This window comes from Coregonus lavaretus (genome assembly GCF_964263955.1).
Source record: "Coregonus lavaretus genome assembly, chromosome: 2".
Lineage (NCBI taxonomy): Eukaryota > Metazoa > Chordata > Actinopteri > Salmoniformes > Salmonidae > Coregonus > Coregonus lavaretus.
Window position 1 is genome coordinate 73,374,344 of NC_139989.1, and position 22,113 is coordinate 73,396,456.

A 22,113-nucleotide genomic window follows, 5' to 3' on the forward strand; every position below is an offset into this window, starting at 1 on the left:
ACGTTTAGTGGTTGGCTATAGCTACAGTATATATATATTTGGGAGCAGGATAACGTTCAGTGGTTGGCTATAGCTACAGTATATATATTTGGGAGCAGGATAGCGTTCAGTGGTTGGCTATAGCTACAGTATATATATTTGGGAGCAGGATAACGTTCAGTGGTTGGCTATAGCTACAGTATATATATATTTGGGAGCAGGATAACGTTCAGTGGTTGGCTATAGCTACAGTATATATATATATATATATATATATGTTAGGGAGCAGGATAACGTTCAGAGGTTGGCTATAGCTACAGTATATATATATGTTAGGGAGCAGGATAACGTTCAGTGGTTGGCTATAGCTACAGTATATATATTTGGGAGCAGGATAACGTTCAGTGGTTGGCTATAGCTACAGTATATATATTTGGGAGCAGGATAACGTTCAGTGGTTGGCTATAGCTTCAGTATATATATTTGGGAGCAGGATAACGTTCAGTGGTTGGCTATAGCTACAGTATATATATATTTGGGAGCAGGATAACGTTCAGTGGTTGGCTATAGCTACAGTATATATATTTGGGAGCAGGATAACGTTCAGTGGTTGGCTATAGCTACAGTATATATATTTGGGAGCAGGATAACGTTCAGTGGTTGGCTATAGCACAATTGGTGGCTGACTAAATAGTTTTTTTCCCCACCGTTTATATTAATCTTCTGTCTCCTAGAATTGCATGGTCATATTGTTATACTAATGTGAACACCAATGCACTGATTCAGTAAGTTTTTCAATTTAATATTATACATTATATACATATATTTCTCTAAACTGAATATTTCTTCCTGATGATTAGTACTTAAATGTCATTTTATGTACTCACAGAGCAGCTCTGGAGACTTTGACCACTGGCAGCAGCCTCAGAAGACCTTCCTCTGATCTGGAGTATTTCTTCGGGTCAAACACATCCAGCTCCTTTTCTGAAGTCAGCAAAACAAAGACCAGAGCTGACCACTGTGCAGGTGACAGTTTGACTTCTGAGAGACTTCCTGATCTCAGGTAGCTTTGGATCTCCTCCACTAGAGAATGGTCATTCAGTTCATTCAGACAGTGGAACAGATTGATGCACCTCTCTGGAGAGGGATTCTCCCTGATCTTCTCCTTGATGTACTTGACTGTTTCTTCATGGCTCTGTGAGCTGCTTCTTGTCTTTGTCAGTAGACCTCGTAAGTGCTTCTGATTGGACTCCAGTGAGAGACCCAGAAGGAAGCGGAGGAAAAGGTCCAGGTTTCCCGTCTCACTTTGTAAGGCTTTATCCACAGCACTCTTGTAGACAGTAACTTTACGCTTGTGTCTGATCCTCACAGAAAAGTTCATGGACGTTGATTGAGGTTCATCCATTAGATTCTCATTGTTGTTGATGAATGAGAGGAACACATATACAGCAGCCAGAAACTCCTGAATGCTCAGATGCACGAAGCAGTACACCTTGTCCTGGTACAGCACACATTCCTCTTTAAAGATCTGTGTGCACAATCCTGAGTACACTGAGGCTTCATTGACATCAATGCCAGCCGCGTTCAGGTCTTCTTCATAGAAAATCAGATTGCCATTCACAAGCTGTTGAAAAGCCAGTTTTCCCAGTGACAGAATGCTCTCTTTATTCCAGTGTGGGCCTGTCTCTTCTTTCCCAAGATATTTTTCATTATTCTGTTTGGTATGAAACTCCACAAGGTGTGTGTACATCTCAGTCAGAGTCTTTGGCATCTCTTCTCTCTTATGTTTCAGCATGTGTTCAAGGACTGTTGCAGAAATCCAACAGAAGACTGGAATGTGGCACATGATGTGGAGGCTCCTTGATGTCTTTATGTGTGAGATGATTCTGCTGGCCAGGTCCTCATCACTGAATCTCTTCCTGAAGTACTCCTCCTTCTGTGGGTCATTGAACCCTCGTACCTCTGTCACCTGGTCAACACACCCTGAAGGGATCTGATTGGCTGCTGCAGGTCGGGTAGTTATCCAGAAGAGAGCAGAGGGAAGCAGATTTCCCTTGATGAGATTTGTCAGCAGAACATCCACTGAGGTTGACTCTGTGATGTCACAACAGATCTTGTTCTTCTGGAAGTCTAGGGGCAGTCGGCACTCATCCAGACCATCAAAGATGAACAGAACTTTGTACTTGTCGTAGTTGGAGATTCTTGATTCTTTGGTTTCCATTGAGAAGTGATTGAGAAGTTCAATCAAAGTGTGTTTTTCTTTTTTCATCAAATTCAGCTCCCGAAAAGGGAATGAAAATACAAATTGGACATCCTGATTTGCTTTTCCTTCAGCCCAGTCCAGAATGAACTTCTGCACAGAGACTGTTTTTCCAATGCCAGCGACTCCCTTTGTCAGCACAGTTCTGATAAGTTTGTCTTGTCCAGTTAAGGGTTTGAAGATGTCATTACATTTGACTGCAGTCTCTGGTCTTGCTTGTTTCCTGGTTGTTGTCTCAATCTGTCTCAGCTCATGTTCATTATTGACCTCTCCTGTTCCACCCTCTGTGATGTAGAGCTCTGTGTAGATCTTATTGAGAAGTGTTGGGTTTCCTTGTTTAGCGATCCCCTCAAATACACATTGAAACTTCTTCTTTAGATTAGATTTGAGTTCACGTTGGCAAATCACAGCAAGCTCATCTGAATGAAGAAATAACACAGAGGATATTAATATTATGTCTGTTTTAATGCCTACAATATTGTAAGTCTGTGTTTAAAATGTAATCATGTATTATCTTAACTGTCTGTATAAATGTGTAAATGTTTTCATAATGCATTACACACTGGTGTGACTGATTATATAATTATTGGTTCTCTCTCTCTTTCCTTTCTAAATTAATCACCACAATACATCCCTGCTGCTACTTGATGAGGTCACTAGGTGTTGTGTTAAGGCTGCTACAATATCATTTAGTTACACATCTATTTTAGCTACAGCTTTTAAATGTTCTAAAACAGCATTCAACATGAGGAAGACAGCTCTTACTTTTCTCCAGTGTGTCAGCAAGCTCCTTCTGGTTCATTTTCCTCAGGACGTGCAGTGTGATCTTCAGAGCCCCCTCTCTGGCACTGCTCTCCTGCTTCTCATCTTCAGCATCCACCACTTCCTTATCCTGCTTCTGACTCTCAAAGCCTTCTGGGAGTTCTGGACTAAGAATCCTCTTGAACATCTTCAGCTCGTTCTTCACAAATGTTATAATATTCTCTTCAAGCAACTGAAATAAATCAAGTAAATAAGTTAAGCAAGAGACTAAATGCTTTCTCATTAACACATTAATGATTGATTGACAGATCAACTTTACTTGAGGTAAACAAAAACAAATGTACATAACAGGACCACATACACTGAATATGGAGGCCAGGTCTGTTTGATGACTCTGGGAAGACTGACCACTGAGAATCTCTGACTCTGATCTCTCCTTTTGGTTTCTGTGGACAAAACATCAGATTACATTTCCTCATCCAGGGAGTGCACACACACACACACACACACACACACACACACACACACACACACACACACACACACACACACACACACACACACACACACACACACACACACACACACACACACACACAGGGAGGGAATGTTGTGTTTGTTTAATAGTGTTTCAGGACTATGAAAATGGAAAAAAGGTTTAGCCTATGGATTATGAAAACAACAAAAATAAATGGGAAAATGGGAGAGGAGAAATGACTAGAGACAGTGTTGTTTAACTCACTGACCATGACCCATGAGTTCTTCTTACCTTTGTTCTCTAGAAAAGTCTCCCTCTCTAAAGGTCATAGGAGGTTCCATAGACTTGTCACTCTTCATGGACACACAGCTGGGTACAGGGGAGGCTGGTCTCTCCTGCTTGATTGGGCTTCAACACAACAGAGACAAACATTATATCTCTCATCTACTCTGAGCTCAGATGGGGAAACATAAAAAGAGTTTAATTCCAAAACGCTATATATCCATTTTCAGAAATGTTAGTAAATTAGCTTCTATTGTTTAAAAAAATTATCAAATATATGGTTGTGTTTTTTTACTAGCTAATCATGGCATTGTGTTGTTCAATAACAGACATGTGTTTCTTTCAAATCGATCAATTAATGGCTTCATTTCAGAGAGACAAATGTTTTTTTTTGCAAAATGCTATATATCTGCCTCACTCTCAGAGAAATAAGTAGTACTAATAGATTTTACACAGTTAAATGTAACAAATAACTACATTTTTAATAAAGACCTGTACAAATGATACACTTGTGACATCAATATTTAAATATATTTAAAAAATAATAATAAATACAGTAATATGAGATCTGTATGTAAAACATTTAGCAGATGTTTTTTATTCAGGGTCCGGATTCCCAAAAGCATTTTAAGTCCAAGTTCATCATTAGAACCTTCGTAGGAGCATTGTTAAATCTCTGAGCTGTTTCCCCAAACCATCGTTATTAACGTTGCACTTGAAAACGCTCATATTCTAACACCTGCCTCAGACCACTTGTAGAACAGCCAAGTGCGTCGTTAGATGCTTTTTTGCCCTCCCGCGTCACTTTATACACAGAAGATCTCCGCTAAACATAAAACCACATGGTTTATCCGTCTCTTTGTTATGCTGATAAATTCAGAACAAAGTTGACTACAAATACAAAGTTGCCAATGTCTTTGCAATTGATTCAAACAAGGGACGTATAAACATTTGCTTCAAATGAAAACCGAGATGACTGCATTAAATTATAAACAGCAGGCTATAGTCCTATTTCAATTATATTGAAATATATTCCATGTTCAATATATTTAGTTTTATTTTGCTACTTGTAAGCTACTGTCTGTAATTTGTCTCAATATATTTAATGATGTGTAGCCTAACATGTGCCCAATGATGTGCCAAATCTGTGATTTAGTGCATTTTTATTGTGTAAGCACTAGAATAAACTACCTCAATTTTTGCAGCCGTAGGTAGTAATATCATTCTAGAAGCTGATCCGTGGTCAGTATTGTGAAATAATTATAATTATAAGGAAAGATTTTAATGGAGAAAACTGATCCGAGAGCAGCGCTCCCCTTCTTTCGATCCTATCAGTATCGATACATGCTCCACCGGACGTGATACCTTGTCATGCTGCTGATCCAGTTTCTACTGGTCTGCCTGCGGATATGGAACTCTGACCTGTTCACCGGACGTGCGACCTTGTCCCGAACCTGCTGTTTCGACCCTCTCTCTCTCTCTCTCCCTCTCCTTCTCTCTCTCTACAACACCTGCTGTCTTGACCTCTGAATGCTTGGCTATGAACAGCCAACTGACATTTACTCCTGAGGTGCTGACCTGTTGCACCCTCTATAACCACAGTGATTATTATTTGACCCTGCTGGTCATGAACATTTGAAAATCTTGAAGAATGATCTGGCCTTAATGGCCATACACTCTTATAATCTCCCCCCAGCACAGCCAGAAGAGGACTGGCCACCCCTCAGAGCCTGGTTCCTCTCTAGGTTTCTTCCTAGGTTCCTGCCTTTCTATGGAGTTTTTCCTAGCCACCGTGCTTCTACATCTGCATTGCTTGCTCTTTGGGGTTTTAGACTGGGTTTCTATATAAGCACTTTGTGACAACTGCTGATGTAAAAAAAAATATATAATTGTGGTACGCATATGAAGCAGACCAGGCCAGGGTTTAGGGTTTGAGAAGTCAAAGAAGTAAAAATGACTTCCTTAGTTGTTAGTAAAATATTTTTTAACTCAGCATTGTTGGTTAAGGGCTCGTAAGTAAGCATTTCACAGTAAGGTCTACACCTGTTGTATTAGGAGCATGTGACAAATCTAATTTGGTTGATTGATTTGTTCATTTTATAAATGTTCTGTCTTTAGTAGTTGAACAGATTATTACTTCAACCTCGTGAAAGTGACAAACTGACACGTTTTCATGTTAGTCAAAAACAACTTTATATGGAAGGAGTGCCTTTGATTTGACGGCCTGCACATGCGCAGTTCGGCGTGAGACGACCGTTCGGCGTGAGACGACTGCTCGACCTGATGACATGTTTTTACGCATGACCTTCAAATGAAATTAAATGAAATTGTATTTGTCACATGCGCCGAATACAACAGTGGTACACTTTACCGTGAAATGCTTACTTACGAGCCCTTTCCCAACAATTTAGTTAAAAAGTAACAAAAATTTGCTAAATAAAAAAAGGAAATAGTAACACAATAAAATAACACTAATGAGGCTATAAGGAGTACCAGTACTGAGTCAATGTGCAGGGGTACCAGGTAGTTGAGGTAATAACTAGACTATATACAAGGAGTACCAGTACTGAGTCAATGTCCAGGGGTACCAGGTAGTTGAGGTAATAACTAGACTATATACAAGGAGTACCAGTACTGAGTCAATGTGCAGGGGTACCAGGTAGTTGAGGTAGTAATGAGGCTATAAGGAGTACCAGTACTGAGTCAATGTGCAGGGTACCAGGTAGTTGAGGTAATAACTAGACTATATACAAGGAGTACCAGTACTGAGTCAATGTGCAGGGGTACCAGGTAGTTGAGGTAATAACTAGACTATATACAAGGAGTACCAGTACTGAGTCAAAGTGCAGGGGTACCAGGTAGTTGAGTTAATAACTAGACTATATACAAGGAGTACCAGTACTGAGTCAATGTGCAGGGGTACCAGGTAGTTGAGGTAATAACTAGACTATATACAAGGAGTACCAGTACTGAGTCAATGTCCAGGGGTACCAGGTAGCTGAGGTAGTAATGAGGCTATAAGGAGTACCAGTACTGAGTCAATGTGCAGGGTACCAGGTAGTTGAGGTAATAACTAGACTATATACAAGGAGTACCAGTACTGAGTCAATGTGCAGGGGTACCAGGTAGTTGAGGTAATAACTAGACTATATACAAGGAGTACCAGTACTGAGTCAATGTGCAGGGGTACCAGGTAGTTGAGTTAATAACTAGACTATATACAAGGAGTACCAGTACTGAGTCAATGTGCAGGGGTACCAGGTAGTTGAGGTAATATGTACATGTAGGTAGGGGTAAAAGTGACACGGCAATCAGGATAGAGATATCCTCATCCAGGGAGTGCACACACACACACACACACACACACACACACACACAGGGAATGTTGTGTTAGTTTAATATTGTTTCAGGTCTATGAAATTGAAAAATAGGATTAGCCTTGTTAAACAACAAAAATAAATGGGAAAATGGGTGAGGAGAAATGACTAGAGACAGTGTTGTTTAACTCACTGACCATGACCCATGATTTCTTCTTACCTTTGTTCACTAGAAAAGTCTCCCTCTCTGAAGTATATAGGAGGTTCCATAGACCGGTCACTCTTCATGGACACACAGCTGGGTACAGGGGAGGCTGGTCTCTCCTGCTTGATTGGGCTTCAACACAACAGAGACAAACATTACGTCTCTCATCTACTCTGAGCTCAGATGGGGAAACAAGAGTTTCAATCAAAAACGCTATATATCCATTTTCAGAAATGTTGGTAAATTAGCTTTTATAGTTTAAAGAAATTATGAAAGAGATTGGTGTGTCTTTTCACCATCTAATCATGGTATGGGGTTGTTCAATGACAGACATGTATTTGTTTAAAATCTATCACTTGATGGTTTCATTTCAGAGAGACAAATAATCATGTTTTTTTCCAAAATGCTATATCTGCCTCACTCTCAGAGAAATAAGTAGTACTGCTAGGTTTTACACAGTGATAATATATATATCTGCCTCACTCTCAGATAAATAAGTAGTACTGCTAGGTTTTACACAGTAATAATTTATATCTGCCTCACTCTCAGAGAAATAAGTAGTACTGCTAGGTTTTACACAGTAATAATATATATATATATATATATATATATATATATATATATATATATATATATATATATATATATATATATATATATACAGTGAGCTCCATAATTCATTGGACAGTGACACTTTTTTTGTTATTTTGGTTCTGTACTCTAGCACTTTGAGTTTGAAAGGATACAATGACAATGAGGGTGAAGTGCAGACTGTCAGCTTTAATTTGAGGGTATTTTCATATATATCGGATGAACTGTTTAGAAATGATAGCACCTTTTATACATGGTCCCCCCATTTTAAGGTACTACAAGTATTTGTTAAATTGGCTTCACAGATGTGTGTCGTTAGGCAGGTGTATTCATTTGTGTCGTTAGTGAATGCAGGAGAGCTGTTGATGAATAGCATTGATTCTAGACTTTGCTATTGCCTTTGGAGGTTGTTGTTGTGGTGTGACAACATGAGGAAGACAGCAGTGTCGATGCAAATGAAGCTGGCCGTCATAAGGCTCAGAAATGAAAATCAATCAATCAGGAACATTGCAAAAACCCTGGACATGCCCAAGTCAACAGTTTGGTTCATTATTAACAAGAAAAAAACAACCGGTGAACTCAATTATGTCAAAAGACCCGGTAGACCGAGGAAGACCACTGTAGTGGATGACCGGAGAATACTCTCTATGGTGAAGAAAACCCCCCTGACAACAGCCCAACAGATCAAAAACACTCTCCTGGATGCAGGTGTAGATGTGTCAAAGTCTACCATACGTAGAAGACTACACCAGCAGGACTACAGAGGGTACACTACAAGATGCAAACCACTGATAAGCCTGAAGAACAGAAAGGTGAGATTACAGTTTGCTAAAAAGCACCTAAAAGAGCCCCAAGAGTTCTGGAAAAAAGTATTGTGGACAGATGAGACAAAGATTAACATGTACCAGAGTGATGGAAAGAGGAAAGTGTGGAGAAAAAAAAGAAATGCCCATGATCCAAAGCATACCACCTCATCCGTGAAACATGGTGGAGGGGGTGTTATGGCTTGGGCCTGTATGGCTGCCAGTGGAACAGGCTCAATTGTCTTCATCGATGATGTGACTGCAGACAGAAGTAGAACAATGAATTCTGAAGTCTATAGAAATATTTTATCTGCTCAGATAAAACCAAATGCCTCCAAACTCATTGGACGGCACTTCATCATGCAACAAGACAATGACCCTAAACATACTGCTAGAGCAACAAAGGGGTTTTTGATGGCCAAAAAGTGGAAAATCCTTGACTGGCCGAGTCAATCACCGGATCTGAATCCAATTGAACATGCATTTTACATGCTGAAGAGGAGACTGAAGGCAATAAGTCCCCAAAATAAGCAGGAACTGAAGATGGCTGCAGTACAGGCCTGGCAGAGCATCACCAGGGAAGATACCCAGCGTCTGTTGATGTCAATGCATCGCAGACTTCAAGCAGTCATTGCATGCAAAGGATATGCGACCAAATATTAACAATGATTACTTTATTCTACATTATGTTAAACTGTCCAATGTTTTTTGATGCCCGAAAAAGGGGGGGACCATGTACAAAAGCTTCTATAATTTCTAAACGGTTCATCCGATATGTATGAATATACCCTCAAATTAAAGCTGACAGTCTGCACTTCACCCTCATTGTCATTGTATCCTTTCAAACTCAAAGTGCTAGAGTACAGAACCAAAATAACAAAAAAAATGTCACTGTCCAATGAATTATGGAGCTCACTGTATATCTGCCTCACTCCCAGAGAAATAAGTAGTACTGCTAGATTTTACAGTCAAATGTAACAAATAACGACATTTGTAATAAAGAACTGTACACATGTACAACATTCAATACAGTAATATGAGATCTGTATGTAAAACATTTACATTTGTCATTTTAGTCATTTAGCAGATGTTCTTATCCAGGACTGGTTTCCCAAAAGCATCTTAAGGCTAGTTCATTGTTAGAATCTTCCTAGGGGCATCATAGATGCTTTTTTGCCCTCCCGCATGACATTATACACAGAAGATCTCCAGTAAACATAGAATCACATGGTTTACCCGTCTCTTTGTGACCACTGATAAATTCAGAACAAAGTTGAGTACAAATACAAAGTTGCCAATCTATTTGCAATTGATGCAAACAAGGGACGTACACAAATTTGCTTCAAATGAAAACCGAGATAACTGCATTAAATTATAAACAGCAGGCTATAGTCCTATTTCAATCATATTTAAATACATTTAATGTTCAATTAATTGAGTTCTATGTTGCTACTTGTAGGCTACTGTCTGTAAATTGTCTCAATATATTTCATTACATTTACATTTACGTCATTTAGCAGACGCTCTTATCCAGAGCGACTTACAGTTAGTGCATACATTATTCTTTTTTAAATTTATTTTTCATACTGGCCCCCCATGGGAATCGAACCCACAACCCTGGCGTTGCAAGCGAGGGGCATGTTGAGGTACATTTGCTAACCGGGAGGGTTGCATGATGTAATTTATTGGGGGGCTGGAACACGCACTTGTCTTTTCTATTCCGAGGTTGTTTACTCCCAATATTAGATATTAAGATTATTTTTTATAATGAATGTATACTAGGGTTGAGGTTGGAGCATCTGACTAGTGATTATTTACCCGGGGTTCAACACCTGCTATAGTCACTATTTAATTGCTCTTCCAAAAGCATCACAGGCCTAATACGTGATATATAGCTAACTAAAGTAATGAGTGACCATTTTAGAAAATCATGGGACATATAGTATTTGGTTGCATGCTATTTTATGTTAATCATATTGCTGCTTGTAGCCTATAACTGATGCTTCGTGGTCTTATGCTGCCATATATTGGAAATATTTAACAATTAAAAGTGATGAATTCACGTACAGACATTAGTGAGGCAGCTGAGAAATAAAGTGTATTTTTGTTGTTAATTCCTTAGATTAGTCTCAAACCTGCCCCACCTATCCCACGCCAATTGCTGGAATTTCACATAGCGGTTACTAGGTCACCCAGTTCAAACCACATTTGAAAAATAAAACTAATGTGGCTTGTTTATCAAGTGCTCTGCCTTGCAATAATAAATATCATAAAATAACTTCATTTTTTTTTATAGCAAAACGCTTAGACAGGTTTTGATTAACAAAATAATCAAAATGCTATTTCGCACTATAATTGTATTTAATAAGATAATATTATTACTAAAATAGTTTCTAAAAGTGTTCTAGGCTACCCTACCCTAGAATTAGGGTTACGGTTAATGCTAAAATAGGTTATACCTAGGGTTAGGGGTTAGGGTTAAAACTAAACTAGAATTAGATTTAAGGGTTAGGGCTAAATAGGTTATATTAGGGATTTTAAGGCAAAAAAAAAGGTATATAGTTATAGCTCTCTTGCTCCTCCCTGTGGCCGTCCGTGGGTACTACATACCTCATTCACGACACCTCATAATCTGAGGTAGCAACTGTGTCAGATCTACAAATCAATGAGCTAGACCACCAAATTAGACAACAATCACCCCATTATATCCATTTGGTTTGCAACTCAGTGAACCTGCGCAGCATTCGCTCAATTCGATGCCTACGAACTAAGATTTGGACACATATCAAATTACCCAGCAGCCATTTAAAAACAACACATCATCAAAGAAAAATGGTTATTTCTTAATAAAAAAATGTAAATTTTAAATTGGCCAACATTTTGAAAAAGAAGACAGGGACATGCGTTTTGTTTAGGTTGTACACCTTTTTCTGAAAACAAATAATGTTAACCATTACCAGAAACGGTTTAAGGTTTGATGGCTATCTGCCAGCCATCGCCTCTTAAACTGTGTCTCACCTCACTATTGGTGACTACAACATGTATTCAGGTGAACAGTGTGCGCGCTCACCAAGTAGCCGTAACCTTGATAATAATAAGTTACCTGAGGTAAACCTACAGGGTTAATGCAGGCAGGTCTCATTGATAACAATAGTGAAGCTGGCATTGTGACGCAGAACAATGGGCTGGGAATAGAACGTTCTGAAGGCGAGTCGGTGTCACAGAGCTAAATAGAACTAATAGGAGCTGGTTGGGTGAAAAATGACTTAAAATAAGACATAAGGTAATCTTATGAAACTGGGCTCCATGGTGGATGCAATTAACTATTTTTCATCAGGAAAAAACGTTGTAAAAAAATGTGACTTGAGGCGCCCCGAAAAAAATATTCAAAAGTTTGGTCCTTTGACACAGAGGGGTTAAACACTAAAGTTACCGTCCATCTAGTGAAGAGAGGAGAACCGGACAGAGGGAGCATAGGCCAGCATCCGTCAATGAGAGAGGGAGAAGCCCTCCACGGTATTTAACAGGTGGAAGAAACAACCAGGGAGCTCCATCGGTCCACAAGAAATGCAGGCAGCCGGTGATGATGTAGTGGTAGCTAGGATAACTAGGATGCTGCTGGTAGAGTAGCTAGCTTAGCTAGCTGTACCGACTAGCTTGGCTAGCTAGCCGGTCATTCGTCTGTCCCTCGAGGATGATGACGAATCCGGTTAACCACAAGATGAAACAAGGATAGCGAGTGAAAAGGATCTGGCTACACTCATACTGTCACTGACCGTAAAGCAAAAAGCAAATTGAACAATAAACTTTCTACATGATCAATCCAGAAATAATATAGACCTACATGAAACAATATGTCTTGTGCTTTTGGCAATAATTTATGTATAATAATTATGTATAAGTGATACCATGTATGTCTGCATAGCATTTTGTCTTCATTTTGGCAGATTAACTCATGCTTATTTCTGAAGATTAAATCCGGTTTTCACCCAGCGGCTAAGGAGTTGGAGCAGTGGCAGGAGTTGGACCTATGGCGGCTGGTTTGAATCCCTGGTCGGGCGCTTGAAAAAACGGGCGGGCTTGTTCGGACCACTGAAGGGCTGCTGGGTTCACATCCTCAAAACATTCACCTTTCGTTTATCATTTTTTACATTTTACAGACGCTCTTATCCAGAGCGACTTACAGTTAGTGAGTGGATACATTATTTATTATTCCTACTGGCCCACCGTGGGAATCGAGCCCACAACCCTTGCGTTGCAAACGCCATGCTCTACCAACTGAGCTACACAGGGCTACACATGGTTGATCAGAACTCTACAGGTTCTTCTTCACTGAACCCCAAAAATATATATAACTTTTACTGGTTCCATATATTAAGGAAGTGATAGAAGCCTTTTTGGTTCTCATGCTATTTCAAGTTATCCCTTTGGAGCGCAACATCATGTTGTTAAAAAATAATCCTAAATTGGACATGGCTATAAATTGGGCAATTGAAGGCATCTAGGGCGAAATATGTGTTCGATGAAAATGAACATTGTATGCAACGTTGTAGCCAACATTATTGGCAAGGGACACTGATGCCTACGATGCCAAAGCTATTTAGTTGTTAAACGGGTGTGAAGAGTGTGTTGGTATAATGGTAATATTTTCAAAATTCTGCTTGTAACAACCATCAGAATTGGTTAATAAAATATGCATTCCATTATATTAGGCAATAATGAAGAGTAGGCAAAGTGGTCGTGTCGTGAAAATCCAATCAAATGTCTTCCATTGCAACGAGTCCAGTCAGGGTGCTGCAGAACCCCTGCAGTACCTCCACTGACCCCGGATTGAGAACTCCTGATTTAGCAGATACTCTAATCCAGAGTGATTTACAGTAAGTGCATTCATCTTGAGATAGCTATTTATTTTGTAAATAAACTTAATAAATTCTTCATAAAATTGTCATCTCACCTCTTAGCTTTGGTGTCATGTTCCCCAGAGAGACTCATTTTAGAGGCAGGGCCCCCCTCCTCTCTCTCCCCAGAGAGACTCATTTTAGAGGCAGGGCCCCCCTCTTCTCTCTCCCCAGAGAGACTCCTTTTAGAGCACTGACCCCTAAACAGAGATGCAGCATGTTGGTTGTGGTGAACACAGTGACAACTCATCAAATTGTTCTCTTTTACTCATGATCTCTTAGAAATAAAACATTTACTAACAGACACATCCAAACAGTCGGGTGATTTAATTTAATCACATGAACATTGTTACGTTCCTCAATAAGAAATTAAACATTGTCTCTCAAACAGAAGAAGGAACTAACAAAGAGTCATTAACAACAACCAAAACGAAACAGGTGGTTTTAGGAGGGGTTCTGAAAGACACTCATGGGGGTGTCCACTAGTGGTGGGAAACAGAGGCTTTCTGAACGCTTTGGGGCTTTCACCAAATTGTGCCGAAAATGCCATTGATAGATTTGAGTGCTAATAAACAACATTTAGTTAGAATGTGGGGTTCGCTTTTTGCCTCCAGGTTCACTATGTTTTCAAAAACGATGCATCTGTGGTATTATTCAGGATACTAAATACAGAAGATTATCATAGGCTACACTAAATAAAACAAATGATTTAAATAACAATGGGAAGATTGTGTGGTTCAACAAAAAAGAATTGTTCAACTATAGCAGGGATTCAATCTTGTGCCTATGTTGATGTCTGATCCAAATCCCCGTCCCTACCTGCTGAGCTCCCATTCAGGGGCTACAAACTGGAAGACACCAAACTAAATGTGTAAATAAGGTGTCCAGTAGAGGTCAGTGTTAGAAAAATACTTTGCTTCGAAAAAAGCACCAGGGAGAAATCAGTGAGATCTCTCGCATTTTGCAACACATGGTTCGAAAAAGCATGAGACCAAACGAAGCTTCGGACGCCATTGATCATGTGGTTATGTTACTTCGAAACTATCCATGGCAGCGTTTCAAACACTTAAAATACTCCCTCTCCCCTCAGCCCTCAAGTTAAGTGGACACTTCTGATGACGTATCATGACGTACGATGAGTTGACACTTCTGATTACGTTTCATGACGCATTTTGAGTTGACACTTGCAGGGCATAGGGTGAGGGAAGAATTAATTCATTTTAAATGGACCGCCCTTGCCCTGAAATGTGTCCCTCGTTTTTCCCACGGTTGTGTTTTCAGTCATCATAGCGACCGTTCTCTCTGCGTGGTGCGTGGGAAGTGCATGTTACATCTTCAGCCGTTGTAGGAAAGAAACACTTAAAACACTCATAACCCTAAATTCCATCGCTATCGGGAAACCAGGCCCAGAGTGACTTACAATACAGTTGCCGTATTGTAGTGTATTTTAGCTTTTAAGACTTGATTTGCCCTAACAACATTTTTTTATGAATTATAATCCACATAATAATTCACATTTCCTGTTGCTGCAGGATAATTTTGCTGCTGTGAGAAACTGGGTCAAATTAAGATATGGCATCTGTAAGTGCATTTATCTTAAGATAGCTAAGTGAGACAACTACATATCACAGTCATATATACAGGATACGAACATCGCATTCCAGCTAAACATTGGATACACAGCGTGTTGCAAAAAAGCACATTTTCATACACATCTAAAGTCTATTAATTAAAAATCTGAGATCAGTAATATTGAAGGTACCCAGAAGCAATATTTTCTGATGAAAAAACGAATGTGAAAAAATTGTGGAGTTTTGGAAATGTACATAATAATTCTTAAACAAAACTGTAATCTCACCTTTTAGCTTTGGTGTCATGTTCCCCAGAGAGACGTACTTTAGAGGCCGTACCCCCCTCCTCTCTCTCCCCAGAGAGACTCATTTTAGAGGCAGGGCTCCCCTCCTCTCTCTCCCCAGAGAGACTCATTTTAGAGGCAGGGACCCCCTCCTCTCTCTCCCCAGAGAGACTCATTTTAGACCACTGACCCCTAAACAGAGATGCAGCATGTTGGTTGTGGTTAACAGTGACAACTAATTCTTGAACGTCAATTGTTCTCATTTTTTCATTATCTCTTTGAGAAATAAAACATTTACTAACAGACATATCGAAACAGTCTGTCTATTTAATGCAATCAGATGAACATCTGGTTGTGACATCTCTTCTCCATGTTAACTGTCAATAATAATAATAATAAGTCACTGTTTGTTAAGGTAGTTATAGACAGTGCAGCAACACAAGGCCATGTCTCACACTTATTTTTATTCATTAAAAGTAGGCTATTTATTGTCTTTCAATCTGAGAATGTAGACAGAAGGGCTAAAACGGGCATGATTGATCTGAGGGGAAATCATTGATACATTCAGAAAGTATTTTTGCAACAAGTAGGAGATTTATATTATGTAAAGTAGGCTAGGTTATAATATATAATAGTGGTTTGTTAGTGATATGCAGATGGAGGTCTATACCTCAGCTATAGCCTACATATCCTAGATGACCAGCCGTCTCGCTTCCGCATTGTCTCCGTACTGCTGTGCTGTTTGTTGCTACTTGGCTACCTGCCAAACTATTCACGTTTTACTTTTAATAAACGTTTAATCAATCTCTGTGTTCAACAAATTTACCAACTTTTTAGTTTTGTCCTCACTCATCTTTTTTCGTTAAACTTTTTCACCCCGGACGTTTACCCCGAGACAGAAGAGTCATTTTCCTGTGCGTTTTAGCTGCCAACTTTACGTTATTTTCCTTTTTTCCATCGCAACTTTTTTCCCTTATTCAACTTTTTCACTCCGGACGCTTTATCTGGACATGGTTCATCAACATCTTCAACAGCCGAAGCTAAGTAGTAACATTAACATGATGTCTTCTAATTGCAGTCGCTGTACTCATAATATACAGGAGAATTCTCGCCTTACGGCGAGAATAGCTGTGCTACAAGCCCAGCTTCAGACGCAATCGTTAGGCAAGGGTAATATCAGTGTAGGAAAGGAAGAAACAGCGTCTGTGCCACCAGTAAGTACAGACAGTAACGTTAGTATAAATCCCCCCGCACAGTCCCCGCAGCCGGACAACTTTCTCATGGCTTCTGGAGGGAAATACTGTTGGAATGCTCAACCGGTGTCGCTCATTCAGCCGACAGAAACCTTCAACCGGTTTTCCCCATTATGTAGCGAGTCGGAGTCTGAGTCTGAGTCTTCTCTAGTCTCTACTCCTCCCGTTACGGGGTCTGAGACTCCAAAGGCTCCCACCATTAGCTCTGACAAATTGAAAACCCTAGTCATTGGCGACTCCATTACTCGCAGTATTAGACTTAAAACGAATCACCCAGCGATCATACACTGTTTACCAGGGGGCAGGGCTACCGACGTTAAGGCTAATCTAAAGATGGTGCTGGCTAAAGCTAAAACTGGCGAGTGTAGAGAGTATAGAGATATTGTTATCCACGTCGGCACCAACGATGTTAGGATGAAACAGTCAGAGGTCACCAAGTGCAACATAGCTTCAGCGTGTAAATCAGCTAGAAAGATGTGTCGGCATCGAGTAATTGTCTCTGGCCCCCTCCCAGTTAGGGGAAGTGACGAGCTCTACAGCAGAGTCTCAGCACTTAATCGCTGGTTGAAAACTGTTTTCTGCCCCTCCCAAAAGATAACATTTGTGGATAATTGGCCCTCTTTCTGGGACTCACCCACAAACAGGACCAAGCCTGACCTGCTGAGGAGTGACGGACTCCATCCTAGCTGGAGGGGTGCTCTCCTCTTATCTACCAACATAGATAGGGCTCTAACTCCTCTAGCCCCACAGTGAAATAGGGTGCAGGCCAGGCAGCAGGCTGTTAGCCAACCTGCCAGCTTAGTGGAGTCTGCCAATAGCACAGTCAGTGTAGTCAGCTCAGCCATACCCATTGAGACTGTGTCTGTGCCTCGATCTAGGTTGGGCAAAACTAAACATGGCGGTGTTCACCCTAGCAATCTTATTAGGATAAAGACCTCCTCCATTCCTGCCATTATTGAAAGAGATCGTGATACCTCACATCTCAAAATAGGGTTACTTAATGTTAGATCCCTCACTTCAAAGGCAGTCATAGTCAATGAACTAATCACTGATCATAATCTTGATGTGATTGGCCTGACTGAAACATGGCTTAAGCCTGATGAATTTGCTGTGTTAAATGAGGCCTCACCTCCTGGTTACACTAGTGACCATATTCCCCGTGCATCCCGCAAAGGCGGAGGTGTTGCTAACATTTACGATAGCAAATTTCAATTTACAAAAAAAAAAATGGCGTTTTCATCTTTTGAGCTTCTAGTCATGAAATCTATGCAGCCTACTCAATCACTTTTTATAGCTACTGTTTACAGGCCTCCTGGGCCATATACAGCGTTCCTCTCTGAGTTTCCTGAATTCCTATCAGACCTTGTAGTCATAGCAGATCATATTCTAATTTTTGGTGATTTTAATATTCACATGGAGAAGTCCACAGACCCACTCCAAAAGTCTTTCGGAGCCATTATCGACTCAGTGGGTTTTGTCCAACATGTCTCTGGACCTACTCACTGCCACAGTCATACTCTGGACCTAGTTTTGTCCCATGGAATAAATGTTGTAGATCTTAATGTTTTTCCACAAAATCCTGGACTATCGGACCACCATTTTATTACGTTTGCAATCGCAACAAATAATCTGCTCAGACCCCAACCAAGGAGCATCAAAAGTCGTGCTATAAATTCTCAGACAACACAAAAATTCATTGATGCCCTTCCAGACTCCTTCTGCCTACCCAAGGACGTCAGAGGACAAAAATCAGTTAACCACTTAACTGAGGAACTCAATTTAACCTTGCGCAATACCCTAGATGCAGTTGCACCCCTAAAAACGAAAAACATTTGTCATAAGAAACTAGCTCCCTGGTATACAGAAAATACCCGAGCTTTGAAGCAAGCTTCCAGGAAATTGGAACGGAAATGGCGCCACACCAAACTGGAAGTCTTCCGACTAGCTTGGAAAGACAGTACCGTGCAGTACCGAAGAGCCCTCACTGCTGCTCGATCATCCTACTTTTCCAACTTAATCGAGGAAAATAAGAACAATCCAAAATTTATTTTTGATACTGTTGCAAAGCTAACTAAAAAGCAGCATTCCCCAAGAGAGGATGGCTTTCACTTCAGCAGTGATAAATTCATGAACTTCTTTGAGGAAAAGATCATGACCATTAGAAAGCAAATTACGGACTCCTCTTTGAATCTGCGTATTCCTCCAGGGCTTAGCTGTCCTGGATCTGCACAGCTCTGCGAGGGCCTGGGATCGGGAGAGACACTTAAGTGTTTTAGTACTATATCTCTTGACACAATGATGAAAATAATCATGGCCTCTAAACCTTCAAGCTGCATACTGGATCCTATTCCTACTAAACTGCTGAAGGAGCTGCTTCCTGTGCTTGGCCCTCCTATGTTGAACATAATAAACAGCTCTCTATCCACCGGATGTGTACCAAACTCACTAAAAGTGGCAGTGATAAAGCCTCTCTTGAAAAAGCCAAACCTTGACCCGGAAAATATAAAAAACTATCGGCCTATATCGAATCTTCCATTCCTCTCAAAAATTTTAGAAAAAGCTGTTGCGCAGCAACTCACTGCCTTTCTGAAGACAAACAATGTATACGAAATGCTTCAGTCTGGTTTTAGACCCCATCATAGCACTGAGACTGCACTTGTGAAGGTGGTAAATGACCTTTTAATGGCGTCAGACCGAGGCTCTGCATCTGTCCTCGTGCTACTAGACCTTAGTGCTGCCTTTGACACCATCGATCACCACATTCTTTTGGAGAGACTGGAAACCCAAATTGGTCTACACGGACAAGTTCTGGCCTGGTTTAGATCCTACCTGTCGGAAAGATATCAGTTTGTCTCTGTGAATGGTCTGTCCTCCGACAAATCAACTGTACATTTCGGTGTTCCTCAAGGTTCCGTTTTAGGACCACTATTGTTTTCACTATATATTTTACCTCTTGGGGATGTTATTCGAAAACATAATGTTAACTTTCACTGCTATGCGGATGACACACAGCTGTACATTTCAATGAAGCATGGTGAAGCCCCAAAATTGCCCTCGCTAGAAGCCTGTGTTTCAGACATAAGGAAGTGGATGGCTGAAAACTTTTTACTTTTAAACTCGGACAAAACAGAGATGCTTGTTCTAGGTCCCAAGAAACAAAGAGATCTTCTGTTAAATCTGACAATTAATCTTGATGGTTGTAAAGTCGTCTCAAATAAAACTGTGAAGGACCTAGGCGTTACTCTTGACCCTGATCTCTCTTTTGACGAACATATCAAGACTGTTTCAAGGACAGCTTTTTTCCATCTACGTAACATTGCAAAAATCAGAAATTTTCTGTCCAAAAATGATGCAGAAAAATTAATCCATGCATTTGTTACTTCTAGGTTAGACTACTGCAATGCTCTATTTTCCGGCTACCCGGATAAAGCACTAAATAAACTTCAGTTAGTGCTAAATACGGCTGCTAGAATCCTGACTAGAACCAAGAAATTTGATCATATTACTCCAGTGCTAGCTTCCCTACACTGGCTTCCTGTTAAGGCAAGGGCTGATTTCAAGGTTTTACTGTTAACCTATAAAGCGTTACATGGGCTTGCTCCTACCTATCTTTCCGAGTTGGTCCTGCCGTACATACCAATACGTACGCTACGGTCACAAGACGCAGGCCTCCTAATTGTCCCTAGAATTTCTAAGCAAACAGCGGGAGGCAGGGCTTTCTCCTATAGATCTCCATTTTTATGGAACAGTCTGCCTACCCATGTGAGAGACGCAGACTCGGTCTCAACCTTTAAGTCTTTACTGAAGACTTATCTCTTCAGTAGGTCATATGATTGAGTGTAGTCTGGCCCAGGAGTGTGAAGGTGAACGGAAAGGCTGGAGCAACGAACAGCCCTTGCTGTCTCTGCCAGGCCGGTTCCCCTCTCCACTGGGGTTCTCTGCCTCTAACCCTGTTGCAGGGGCTGAGTCACTGGCTTGCTGGTGCTCTTTCATGCCGTCCCTGGGAGGGGTGCGTCACTTGAGTGGGTTGAGTTACTGACGTGATCTTCCTGTCTGGGTTGGCGCCCCCCCCTTGGTTTGTGCTGTGGTGGAGACCTCTGTGGGCTATACTCGGCCTTGTCTCAGGATTGTAAGTTGGTGGTTGGGGATATCCCTCTAGTGGTGCGGGGGCTGTGCTTTGGCGGAGTGGGTGGGGTTATATCCTTCCTGTTTGGCCCTGTCCGGGGGTTTCTTCGGATGGGGCCACAGTGTCTCCGGACCGCTCCTGTCTCAGCCTCCAGTATTTATGCTGCAGTAGTTTATGTGTCGGGGGGCTGGGGTTAGTTGGTTATACCTGGAGTACTTCTCCTGTCTTATACAGTGTCCTGTGTGAATTTAAGTATGCTCTCTCTAATTCTCTCGTTCTCTCTTTCTCTCTGAGAACCTGAGCCCTAGGACCATACGTCAGGACTACCGGGCATGATGACACCTTGCTGTCCCCAGTCCGCCTGGCCTTGCTGCTATTCCAGTTTCAACTGTTCTGCCTGCGGCTACGAAACCCCTACCTGTCCCAGACCTGCTGTTTTCAACTCTTAATGATCGGCTATGAAAAGCCAACTGAGAGACCTGAGCCCTAGGACCATACGTCGGGACTACCGGCCGTGGTGACTCCTTGCTGTCCCCAGTCCGCCTGGCCTTGCTGCTATTCCAGTTTCAACTGTTCTGCCTGCGGTTATGGAACCCCTACCTGTCCCAGACCTGCTGTTTTCAACTCTTAATGATCGGCTATGAAAAGCCAACTGAGATTTATTCCTGATTATTATTTGACCATGCTTGTCACTTATGAACATTTTTGAACATCTTGGCATGGTTCTGTTATAATCTCCACCCGGCACAGCCAGAAGAGGACTGGCCACCCCTCATAGCCTGGTTCCTCTCTAGGTTTCTTCCTAGGTTTTGCCTTTCTAGGGAGTTTTTCCTAGCCACCGTGCTTCTACACCTGCATTACTAGCTGTTTGGGGTTTTAGGCTGGGTTTCTGTACAGCACTTCGAGATATTAGCTGATGTAAGAAGGGCTATATAAAATAAAATTGATTGATTGATTGATTGTAGGAAAGAAACACTTAAAACACTCATAACCCTAAATTCCATCGCTATCGGGAAACCAGGCCCAGAGTGACTTACAATACAGTTGCCGTATTGTAGTGTATTTTAGCTTTTAAGACTTGATTTGCCCTAACAACATTTTTTTATGAATTATAATCCACATAATAATTCACATTTCCTGTTGCTGCAGGATAATTTTGCTGCTGTGAGAAACTGGGTCAAATTAAGATATGGCATCTGTAAGTGCATTTATCTTAAGATAGCTAAGTGAGACAACTACATATCACAGTCATATATACAGGATACGAACATCGCATTCCAGCTAAACATTGGATACACAGCGTG

At 40.9% G+C, this 22,113-nt stretch overlaps 2 protein-coding genes across 2 annotated transcripts in view; one reads left to right on the top strand and one right to left on the bottom strand.

The window, feature by feature from the left end:
• LOC311142326 (NACHT, LRR and PYD domains-containing protein 3-like) overlaps positions 1 to 22,113 on the top strand; it is a 385,235-nt gene that overhangs the window by 209,987 nt on the left and 153,135 nt on the right. The window lies entirely within an intron of this gene.
• The window catches only part of LOC311150772 (uncharacterized protein), a 44,296-nt gene that overhangs the window by 11,022 nt on the left and 11,161 nt on the right, over positions 1 to 22,113 (bottom strand). The window contains exons 4-10 of the mRNA XM_084188297.1: positions 15,434 to 15,622; positions 13,632 to 13,775; positions 7,299 to 7,415; positions 3,771 to 3,887; positions 3,363 to 3,447; positions 3,005 to 3,233; positions 875 to 2,658 (exon numbers count right to left, since the gene is read on the bottom strand). Of these exons, the coding sequence (XP_084044423.1) occupies positions 875 to 2,658; positions 3,005 to 3,233; positions 3,363 to 3,447; positions 3,771 to 3,887; positions 7,299 to 7,415; positions 13,632 to 13,775; positions 15,434 to 15,622 (2,665 nt within the window). The remainder of the gene's footprint in view (positions 1 to 874; positions 2,659 to 3,004; positions 3,234 to 3,362; positions 3,448 to 3,770; positions 3,888 to 7,298; positions 7,416 to 13,631; positions 13,776 to 15,433; positions 15,623 to 22,113) is intronic.